Raw genomic sequence first — 12,674 nt, forward strand, 5'->3', positions numbered from 1 at the left:
ACCAGGGCAGATGCTTGAGTGTCTTCCACTTGAGTTGGAAGAGGCTAGGCTCTCAGATTGACAGGCACCTTGCATTGAATCATGACCAGCACAGAACTTGGTGCATCATTCCACAACAGTGTTTTTTGACAGACGTTCTGCCCCATATAGATTCTTCATTCTCCATTGGATGTCTATTGGTATTTGTCATTCAGCAGCCAAGAAAAGAATAACAGCACACTGGTCCAGTTTGTATGCATTTCATAATGACATCACTATAGTTCACGTGAACATTTACTACACGCACATTGGAAAGGAATGAAGTCACACTAATACCTTGTCTACATGTCAGCACTTACATACCTGCAACATAGTCGCACTACGTTGCATATATACTGCAACAATGCCCTCAAATGGAAACATTTTGATCATCCCTTATACAATGCCTCTGTGACTCAACTGTGAAATGACAGTGTTCAAGGGAATGGCACACCATGTCATGATATGATCCCTGCAGACCCCCTGCAATTATACGTCATCTTCCTTGTTTATTCTTATTCTTACGTGACCCAATATCACACAGAATAATACACATTGCCTACTGTTGCAGCAAGAGGAGGGTGGCCTGCATATTTTGGATTATTTTCTCTGCTAAAGGTGTTTGCTGTAAAAGTTTAAGAACACTGTTAGAAATAGAGTATATGAGTATGTATAAATTCATGCTCTCGTGGTGATATCCATTTTATTAATGGATATAGCCACAAGAACATGCATTCATATATAATGTACCTCTAAGAGGAAGAGATGTGGTGCAGCATCAGATACCTGGAAAGCCAATTTATTAAGCTAGCACTGCTATGATGAGATGACAATTCCATGAATTACCATCATTAACCATGACAGTGACACTGAAGTAAACAGAAGAATATTCCACCATGCCAGTTTCACCATGTTATGGGATAGAATAAACTTCAGCAGAAAATAGCTGGACACAAATGGCCATGAACTTTTGGCCATTCGCCTACTACTGACAATGTCAATTTCGGCTTTAGATTGGGATTTGTTCGATGCAGCACAGGTAGCAAAACTAACATCATCAAGGCAGAGATGCATGGAGAGGCAGAAAGGGAAATTCAGTCGGCTTTCACAACAGCAAAAATATGCAGCAGAGCAAAAAAACTGCAGAATGAACCAAGATCAACATGACATCAAGAAACTTTGACATGGGTGCCATCTCAGCAGTTAAGAAGGGTCTTAACTTTGCTCCTTCACCGTGGAGTATCCCTTTTGCTGACATATTAAGTGGTGAAGAACAAGCAATTGGTAAGTTTCCCAGTGAAACTGCAGAAAAATTCTGTAGAAAAGTGAGCCGTATCATTTTAAAAGCCAAGCCTTGGTACCAAACATGACTAGAGCTGAATGCGAAGGCCTCTGTGCTCTCCACAATGATCCTCTCATCACCATCCTGCCAGCTATAAAGGGCATTGCTGCCATCTTACTGGAACGAACCAACTATGATGCAAAAATCTGACAGATGTTGGAGAATGATATGTATCAAACGTGGCTTGAAACCCGAGAATATTTTATTAGAGTATAGGAGTATTTTGTAACCTAGATGATACCTCATCATTGAAGCCTGGATTTTTATATAATATCAACATACAAAATACGTAACACAAATGGTTATAACATCTAAGAAAATAAGTAATATCACAAAATATTTTAGTAAGTTTTTAACACAAAACAACAGTTTCAACTGAAATGTAGTTCTGAACCTCCACAGTATATTAATAGGCATAGAAACTTACTAGAAAAATGAAAAGAGTGTTTAGAAGGTACAGTTTGCATTACTTACTTTTTTATTTTGAAAATATGTACTGCCATAATAAAAGAAAATTATTTTCAGTCACTTGTGTTTACTAAAATGACCAGCTTCACTGAAATCACTAAGGTATCCAACCTTGCCTTTCACTTGGAAGCACGATGAACAACCAGGTACTTCTCTAATGTCTCTGCAGTCATAGAACACTGCCAATGAGACAGAATGTTTCTGTAGGAGGAAAATGATCTCTCCACATCACAGAACATTGATGGTGCCAATTTCAGGAGATGAAATGTTTCTGGAGAGAAGTCTGCTGGAGCATCTTGTTCTAGCAGCAAAAGACGAGGAGCCTGAATTTCTGGCCAAAACAAAATCAAACTTTTTCACTGCCATCTGCCTAGATCAACTCTAATGTCATTCAGCAGGCATTTGACAGTCTCAACTATTTCTAATGATTAACGTGAAGGCTACCTGATAGATTCTAATTCTTTACTGCTGTTGCCAAAGTTGAGAAGTTGTTATGCATGTACACCAGAGCATTGTCAATTTTAGATTCAGTGCTAACATATTCTACCTCTCACACAGAAATTGAAGTTACTCTCAGAAATGAATTAATCATAAATTTCATGGCTTGAAAATGTTCATTACAAAACCCAACAATTTCAATCCATGTATACCAGCGCATTAGGATAGGCTCTAGTGGCAGCACAAGGTTCAACAGCAGTTCTCTATAGAGCAACACTTGGTGCAAGGCTTTGAGAAGCACTTTCGTAGTGTATGAAAGTAGTTTCTTTACTTCTGGATAGCTGCTGGGCACTTCTTCAGTGATATATTGCAGTACATGGGACACAAAGATAAAGTGGATTAAAAACAGGGCAGTTGCTGCCTTTGCATACAAGCCACAGCATTCAAATGCAGAACGAGGACTTTTTCCTTGAATTCCCTCAGGCCATAGCACTTTAAGACTGTCAGTCATAATAAGAGCTATAACTCAATGATTTGTGCATTCTAACAATTTACAAGAAATCAGTAATGGATTTGAGAATTCTCCTCCATTGAGTTTACCAACAATGAGGCTGTCAACGAAATGTCCACATATGTTTGTTGTTTTGACAGTGGCTATCCATATGTGGTAGTTACTTATACACTGAAGCACCAGAGAAACTGGTATAGGCATACGTATTCAAATACAGAGAGTTAATAAACAGGCAGAAGACAGTGCTGCAGTCGGCAATGCCTATATAAGACAACAAGTGTCTGGCACAGTTGTCAGACCAGTTACTGCTGCTACAATGGCAGGTCATCAAGATTTAAGTGAGTTTGAATGTGGTGTTATAGTCGGCACATGAGCGATGGGACACAGCATTTCCAAGGTAATGATGAAGTGGGGATTTTCCTGTATGACCATTTCACAAGTGTACCGTGAATATCAGGAATCCAGTAAAACATCAAATCTCTGATATCGCTGTAGCCGGAAAAAGTTTCTACAAGAATAGGACTGATAACAACTGAAGAGAATCGTTCGACATAACAGAAGTGCAACCCTTATGCAAATTGTTGTAGATTTCAATGTTGGGCCATCAACAAGTGTCAGCGTGCGAACCATTCAATGAAACATTATCGATACAGGCTTTTGAAGCCAAAGGCCCACTCATTTACTCTTGACAACTACATGAAACATAGCTTTACACCATGCCTGGGCCCGTCAGCACCGACATTGGACTGTTGATGAGTGGAAACATGTTGCCTGGTCAGACAAGTCTCATTTCAAATTGTATCAAGTGGATGGACGTGTATGGGTACGCAGACAACCTCATGAATCCATGGACCCTGCATGTCAGTGGGTACTGTTCAAGTTGGTGGAGGCTCTGTAATGGTGTAGGACACGTGCAGCTGGAGTGATGTGCGACCCCTGATATGTCTAGATACAGCTCTGACAGGTGACATGTATGTAAGCATCCTGTCTGATCACCTGCATCCATTCATGTTCATTGTGCATACCGACAGACTCGTGCAATTCCAGCAGGACAATGAAACACCTCACACATCCAGAATTGCTACAGAGTGGCTCCAGGAACACTCTTCCAAGTTTAAACAATTACGCTGGCAACCAAATTCCCCAGACATGAACATTATTGAGCGTATCTGAGATACCTTGTAACTTGCTGTTCAGAAGAGATCTCCACCCCCTCGTGCTCTTATGGACTTATGGACAGCCCTGCAGGATTCATGGTGTCAGTTCTCTCCAGCATTACTTCAGAAATTAGTCTAGTCCATGCCATGTCATGTTGCGGCACTTCTGCCGTTCACAGGGGTCCTACATGATATTAGGCAGCTGTACTAATTTCTTTGGCTCTTTGGTGTATAATGCCAAGCTCTTTTCAGAGTATCCTGGTAACAAAATCTAGATAGTTTTTCCTTATGTCAATTCATCAGGAATCTGTAACTCACAGTACTTTCATAGAATTGCATGATATTCAGGCACCTGAAGTTTGTACCATTGAATATTCACAATGACCACAACAGAGCACATACCATTCAAAAATTCATCTGTGGAGTTTGGAGTCTTGCAGTTATGTCAATAATATTTGCTTCTTAGATGATTGCACCATTTCATTCTTTGTGTGTGTAGCACTAAATATGAGTTGCTAAAGTTGGGGTTCACAGAGCACCCAATCTGCTTCTTGTACAATCAACAAAGAACAATCTTTCCATCAGTAGTGAAAGTGTTGTCCATCATAACAGAAGATCATAATTTAGATGATAAGTTGATGCAACAGGATGTATCACGAACATGAAAAGTCTTTAACTCTTAAGAAAAACTATATGGCAAACTTCTCCAGTTCTATATCATTAGAAGTCACTAGTAGTTGGGACACGTTGGGCAGCTAATCTTTTGTTTGCTTCACTGTCAATCTCAAAAGCACACGAATCCCTTTATTACACCCAACAACAGCTACTATCATCCTACACACAGTATTGCTATTGTATTTTATTTGCTTTTGTGAACTGAAATTCTGAATCTTAAAAAATAACCAGGAACACTTCTTTCATAATGCAATTTAAAGTGCAATTAATCATAATTTATTGCATTAGAATATGGTTTTTAGAGACAATTTCCTTCCTGTCTTCAGGTTGGATTCCAATATTTTTCTAAGGGAGCAGTCTCTTGATGTGGAGAAATATGAAGAAGGATAAGAAACAAATAATATGTTATTTCATGTAACATAAAATTAAAATACATAAAAACATGTATTTATAATCAAATGTGTAAAAGTAGCATCTTCAATAGTTTCAGATTTGCATATGGTTTATCATCAGCAATATCTGGTTTTAAATTACCAAACATCATCCTAGGAAACGTTTTGCAGATTTTGAAACAATCTGCTACCTATTTCTTTTATGTCTCTCCTGTGTTGTAAAACTGCCAGTAGGAAATAGTTTGAAGAAATCATCAATAATGTTATTTCAGGGAAAAATAAATGCATACAGCCACTCATCTGCATATTTAATGATGGGTAGCACATAGACAATTTTAAGGGAAGGAAAATTGACGTTTAATCTCCTCTTGATGACAAGATCATTAGATGTCAGTTAGTTCTTCCATCACTGCTTGATAGAACATGTTCATATTTATAATATCTTTTTCATAGTTGTACACCAGTACTGTACCCTATTTGATGACAAAGGTCAGATATTGTCTGATGATAACCTCAAAAACCAGAAACCAATTAAGTAAGGAAAGACCATTAGAGCCAGAGAACAAGCTCCTACTGAAAGAGTATATCAGCCATGTCATCCTTAAAGAAAACATCCTAGCATTCGCTTTAATTGGCCTAGAAAAACTGCAGAATACCCAAACCGTGGTAGCTGAACAGAGATTTGAACTGCTGTCTGCCCATATGTGGGTCCACTTTCTTAACTTCTGTGCCATCTCACCTGATGACACATTTAAAAGATCACTAGCACTAGCTCTTGAGTTCTTATACTTTTCCTATCTGACACCCAAACACACACAGACAAATACAGAAATGCATGGGTGTGGTGTATGTGCCAGCCATTATTCATCTACAGTGAGTATTCCCTATACTCCATTATCATAATAAATTAATTCATTTTACCAAAATCATAATAACATGCAATTCTGGTAAGAGATTTTTCCACTCTTTTGTGCTGCTTGCAGAAAATCAGGACACCAAACAATGCAAACTCATTTCCTTAGTGACATTTACTTTCACACATTCACACTTTACAAAAAATCTAAAAATGAACTTACCCTTGGATCAAGAGTAGCTAAAGGGCTAATATGTGCCAGCATAAGTGGCAGAAGTGTAGTGACAATGCATGCGTTACCAAGAACTTCAGTAGCAAGCACATCTTCAGCCCTCTCTCTGCCAAGAGCCATCAAGTCATTACAGCGCTGAACTATGGCTGCTGACATTGACAGTGTGCATTTGCAAGCTTGAAGTTCTGCCCAAGCTTTGCTGGTCTGTTGACTCTCCCTGTCCAATGGATTGCTGCACAAACATAAAGTAAAAATTGCACAACCAATTAAACAGATAGTCTAACAGAAAGGATGGAAGCACTTACGAACTTGACACATAAGGTGATTGATACATGCTACATTTTTGAGCAAAAGGCCTCTCCAAAACCGTAAGAAATTTGGTCACATGGAAGGACAGCCACTGGTGCAATAATTAATGACCAGATACTTCTAGACAACTTGCAGAAGAAAATACATAATAGGAAAACAAAGATAAGAAAGATAAGATTGTTTATTTCTGTCTTCCAATGTTTATTCCCTAAGGCAACTAAAGGAAGGCGACCACAATTCTGTTGTCATACAACTACAGACATAGGTGATAAAATAATCACTATACTGATCTGTCTGACACTGTCTTCTTAACTTTACCATTACCAATGATACCTTGCAGCATGGTAACGGATGGGTAACCGTTGCCCTCGTCCATGGACCAAAAGTGGACAAAGCTGCAGGCCTTGAAATTTTTAACAGCCGTGACGTCATACCATACTGAACATTTCATGTTGCAGAGGTCTACAATAGAGACATGGGTAAATCATATTACCTGCCATCAATGCCATTCGTTCCGATGGACCATGCAGGACGACTTGAACACCTACATAGTTAGAGGTATTAATAGCAATATTGTCTATTGCTTTATATACTGTATAGCGTTCTGTGGTGGAGTTCTGAACTTTACCATTACCAATAATGATACCCTGCAGCATGTTTATTCCATAAGGGAACTGAAGGAATGTTACCACAATTCATTTGTCGTATAACTACAGAGATAGGTGATATAATAATGACTATAATGATGATCTTAAAATTACAGTTCTGTGAATCATAGAAAATGACAAAATTTTACTCATTAGCTTCTGCAGTATAGTATGTGATTTGGGGCTATGCAGGATGCAAAATTTAATCCACAGAGTGAAATCTTTGCCAGCAAGTTGAACAGAGGTTGGATGACAGATATTGGTAAATTATTGCAAGCTGCTTTATCTATGTTTTATCATCTGTACCACAGTTCATAAATCATAGTGAATGGCAAGTGGTCATATGACAGTCTCTCTGTTAACCTGTTACCAGATGTTTCCAGTAGGTGACAGATCTGGAAAAGTGCAGTTGGACATCGTTCATGTTGAATTAGCTCAAGACAGCACAGGCAGCATGCAGTCTTCCATTATCTTGTTGAAAGATAACGTCGTGAGGACTCCTTAAATAAGGCACAGCCACTGACCTTAACATATCAGAAATGTAATGGCTGCTGCCCAAATGACTGGATGTGTAAACTGGAGGTGATACTTTTACATAACCAATGGCATCTTATTCTATCTGATTAGATGCTGGGCCAAAAGATGATGACAAACACAATCTGACAATGTTCATTTTCCTTGTGGCCCCATATATGGAAATATCTATCAAGATTATGTATGTAGGACTAGGTCTCAACTGTAAAGATGGCATGGTGTCCCTACTGTTTCCAGTGCTGTGTCTACAACGATCGGTACGCCTCTCTCTACAGCTTTGTCACGGAAAACCACAACAGTAGTCATTGCATTTCAGTGGTGCTCCAGATGTCATTGCGCTCTCTCTGTTGACACTTGTCTTGCTGCCAACGATCTCATTTCCTCACTGAATATGCCTGATGCAGCTGCGCGGTCCAGCATGACCGAGCGGATACTGTATCTGTTTTCTCAGGTGTTAATCATGTGAGACAAATGAGATCCTGCATGGTATTGGGTATGGTCCTCCTGGATCCATTGATTCCATATTTGCAAGTGGTTGTGAGGTCATGGACAACATGAGCAGCAATATAACAGAATAATAAACCATAGTGTTGACAGATCACAATCCTGCTGCTGTTGAAGTTCAATAAATGCTGATAGATCTTTCTGTGTCTTACATTAGGCATAACAAGGTCTTCTCACAAACAGACACTGAAATATGATTTCTGAATGAGAAACCTGTTGCACAATCTATCTTTATGTACTGAATGTAGATAGTGTCATTACTACCTGCTTTGTGCAGTTGTGTTGAAATGCTGACAATTTGAATATCCGAGTATACCATACACTTCATGCCAATTTGATGTCTGTCACATGCCACTCTCGTGGAGTTGCAATTTTAATGGCCTCCAGTTTATTAAAAGGAAAGCAAGAAACGTCAGGGTTTAACACTCCATCAATGATGAGGTCATTAAGAATAGAGTTCAAGTTTGGACAAAACAAGGAGAGGAAAGGAAACTGGCTGTGTCCTCTGCGAAACAGTCATTTTGATATTAATCTTAACTGATTTGAGGAAACTTAAATCAGTGTCACCAAATGAGAATTTGAATTCTGCTCCTCTCTTACTTAAATCCACTGCCTTAACTGTTGTGTCACCTCATTCAGTCAGTACTGGTGGTGTATAAAAAAAAGGTCACAACAGTCTACACAAAAGGCAATAGAACCGATACACAAAAGTACCATACTTTATGTCTTATTTCCATTTTTAGCAGAATTCTGGAATACATTTGGGGTTAAGACATAATGACCTCATCTGGAACAAACTGGTGTTCTCTGTGTACTCCAAGAACACCAGACATCCTAAATTAACTTACACTCTTCACTCTTGATGCACCAGGAACCATGAATAGAAGTACTGAGAGGGATTTAGTGATCTTGCGTTTTCAAAAAGCTTTTATTTCTGCTATGTACTGGTCCCTACCACAGTAAATATGTTCATGTGTGTGACAACCAGCCCTGCTGGCCCTGGTTTGAAAACTTCTTGATGTGCAGAATGTAGCATGTTATGTAACATATTTGTGGTTTCACCTGTGTGCCAATCCTGTCCATTACTGTGAGCTCTAGGACCAGATTTCAGCTGCAGGGTGAGGGGGTTGGAGAGGAGAGGTGCTCTGTCTGTATATAATGGACCGTTCTTTCCTTAATCCTCCTAAATGGGTGGTGATCAGAGCCAATTAGGCTGATTTCATGGGTGAGTAATTTTACCATGACAACCAGAATGTTCCAACTTCCCTTGCAGAGGAACTTCTGTAATTACTGGCAGGTAACAGCATCTTATGGAAGTGCTGTAAGTGGGAGCAGAAAATGGCCAATGAAAAAGTGTACTTTCTGCTCCTGATTCTGATTTGCTGCAAGGCTAAAATGTTAAATAATGTAATGGAGTGGTTTGGTTAATCAGCTGCAGCTCTTACTGGTGTAGGTGGTGTCATGTGCCCTCTGAGATGGAGGTGTTATTCTAAAGTATGTTTGTGGAGTCATTAGCTGGTAATTCTGAGTGATCATCTAAGTTATTTTTCCAGTACAGAAAGTTTGCAAGCACTTGAAAGTGCATTTACTGTTAACCCTTACATTAAATCACAGAGGCAGTAATTAGTTGGGTGGTAGTGTTTTAGTGAATGAGATGAACTTGGCAAGGTTTAATAGAAACCAATGAATTAATTTGTTTCTGTGGAAATTTGGAAGTGATGATGAAATGTGTTCTTGCATTGTTATGTCAAGATTGTCAGCATAAGTTGTTAGGAGCTGGCTGGAGGCAGTGTAGGAAACATAAACAGTGAACATATTCCATTCCAGTGGTCAGATCTTGGAATCTTTTCTGTAAGTACTCAGAGAGCTACAGGGCTTTTAACTATCAACATTGAAGTAGTGAGAAGTTTAGCCCTTGTTCACAGATCAATGAGACAGAGGACCTTATTTGTATCAATTTGACAAGAGTAACAACACATAGAATAGATTCAGGTTTGTTGCCAAATGTTTCGGATTAAATTTGTGGAGCATTAAGTTGTGTACTTTGTCATGCACACTGTATATCACCCAGAGTGCACAGATTTATTAGCAGCTGTGAGTATGATTTTGTGCACTGCCACAGAATCTCCAAGGCAAAGGCAAAAGAAACATTTCACTTATCCTGTATATTGGGTCATCCAGATACAGAAGTGATTTTTATGTGTCCCAGGATAGTGTGATAGGGCCATTACTATTCATAGTATACTTTAACAACTTAATGAATAGTATAATTAATAACCTAAGCTTTTGCAAAGATGAAGTAATTACCTAGAAGTTGTAATAATATTCAGTCAGATCTGCACAAAATTTCAGTCTCCATATTGTGGCCGGCCGAAGTGGCCGTGCGGTTAAAGGCGCTGCAGCCTGGAACCGCAAGGCCGCTACGGTCGCAGGTTCGAATCCTGCCTCTGGCATGGATGTTTGTGATGTCCTTAGGTTAGTTAGGTTTAACTAGTTCTAAGTTCTAGGGGACTAATGACCTCAGCAGTTGAGTCCCATAGTGCTCAGAGCCATTTGAACCATTTTGCCATTCCATATTGTGGTGTTTCAAATGTCCACTATGGATGATATTTTCTGATATTAACATCGTGTAAAGACAGGCAAGTAAATCTTATTGTAGAGAAATTATGAACTTCATAAAACTTACAAATGCAGTAGTGTTTGACAACAGACCTAATGAGTTATAACTGAAGTCAATCGAGTCACCCAATTACCGGGGAGTAATAACTTGTGGATTGATTCACTGATAAGATACTGGGAACTTTGGCTTGTCTATGAAATAGATTGCTTACAGAACATCTGCATGAACAATAAGGGCCTACTTTTCAGGCATGTAATGATACACTCATGTTGAATTAACAGGGGATACAACATATGCAATGAAGGGCAGCTCAAATGTTCTAGGGCTTGTTTACCTTGTGAGAAGGTGTCAAAAATGCTAAAAAATATCAACTAGTAGACACTGAAAGAAGACATTTAAAATGTTGTGAAAATCTGCTTTGAAGATTCCAAACATCATTTTTCAGGACAGAATCTGTGAGTATTCATTAGCTTACAATGTATTTCTCTGATAAAGATAATTCTGCTACTAAATATTAAGCTAATAACATCATGCAAAGAGGCAGATAAACAGTCATTCAGGGGTATGCAAAATATAGAAGTAAGTGAAGAGTTAGGTATGACAGAAAAATAGGTTTATTATTTTTAATTGTTTTACTTCCAGTATAAACTTGTTTTAAGATCTCCTTCCTACTTAGTCTGACTCCATAGATCCATCCACACTGTTCTACAATTACTAATGCTTCTATACTCAGTATATTTCAACAGCCCTCTACATTTCAGTATTCTGAATGTCTCTTCTGCATCTTGGCATTTTTTTTTCCATACAACATTTTGTATGATCTATCCGTAAACCCTTGTATGAGTTAATATTGTTTTATTTATAAATTTATGTTAACAGTTATTATAACAAAAGCAGATGTTACTTGTTATTAACATATTGCACATTACCCCCCCCCCCCCAACCTCCCTTCCATTTTGGCTAACTAGGGTCCACTCCAATTCCTTATCCATTTTCTCTTTTAATTTCTTCCAATATTCTGATTAGATCCATTATAAATGGTTTTTGAAAGCCTGCGACTGTAGATATAATAGGTTTGTTTATAAATAAATAATCTGCTACCAGTCGTGACTGGTAGCAGATTATTTATTTATAAACAAACCTATTCTTCCAATATTCTTTTACCTTTTTACAAAGTCTCTGTTTCCTTCAGAAAATTTCACACCTGTCTTTCCTACTGCTTCTGTCTTAAAGTCCTTCTAAAAACATCTGTGGGAAGAGCAACATAGCTGACCAGAGAGGGGCATGATGATGCAGACCCTCTCTGACTGTGCAGTTCAGTCTGTTGTCAGGGGTTGTGCATTCTCATATATCACGCTCTGTTTACTAAAGTGTGTTCTGCACTCTGTACCTGCAATGGTCTCTAGTACTCATCATAATATGTACTGGAATTCCACAATTGGTGACCTCGACTACCATGTGCTGTTCATTTGAGTGAATCAATTTATTCCATTCTGACAATGTGGCCTTCCTACACCCATCATGATGTGTACCTCGTGAATCACAACACTATTCCACATTCTTTGCAAACACCAAACATGAACAGTGTACTTTGTGCTTCACGAGTGACAAAAATGACGGTGATACTCCACGTACCAGTGTTTTGCCGACAAACACAATTGCACAACGGTGCTGTACAGTGGATAATCATTTTATTCACTTTGCTACAGAACCCACCTGGGGTGTGAGTTTTGCAGCCTAGCATGAACATTTGCATCAGCTTGATCCAATTAATCTTACAATTGCATCACATTTTCATTTGTACGCACCGGACACACGCATCAGATTGCACAGCCTTGCTGCCACAACACCGACCAGGAGAATAACATGCAGCATCACATCTCACACTTCTGCCACTCTGAACTGATAACCCTCAGCTTTGGTTTGCAATCACAGAAAGCATCTTCACTGTGAATGCTATCACCACCAACAATA

At 38.8% G+C, this 12,674-nt stretch overlaps 1 protein-coding gene across 1 annotated transcript in view; it reads right to left on the reverse strand.

Moving 5' to 3' along the window:
- The window catches only part of LOC126188563 (E3 ubiquitin-protein ligase MYCBP2-like), a 215,363-nt gene that overhangs the window by 16,463 nt on the left and 186,226 nt on the right, over positions 1-12,674 (reverse strand). Inside the window, exon 31 of the mRNA XM_049930164.1 lies at positions 6,078-6,318. Coding sequence (XP_049786121.1) covers positions 6,078-6,318 — 241 coding nt within the window. The remainder of the gene's footprint in view (positions 1-6,077; positions 6,319-12,674) is intronic.

The sequence above is a fragment of the Schistocerca cancellata genome, chromosome 5 (genome assembly GCF_023864275.1).
Source record: "Schistocerca cancellata isolate TAMUIC-IGC-003103 chromosome 5, iqSchCanc2.1, whole genome shotgun sequence".
NCBI classification, from domain to species: domain Eukaryota; kingdom Metazoa; phylum Arthropoda; class Insecta; order Orthoptera; family Acrididae; genus Schistocerca; species Schistocerca cancellata.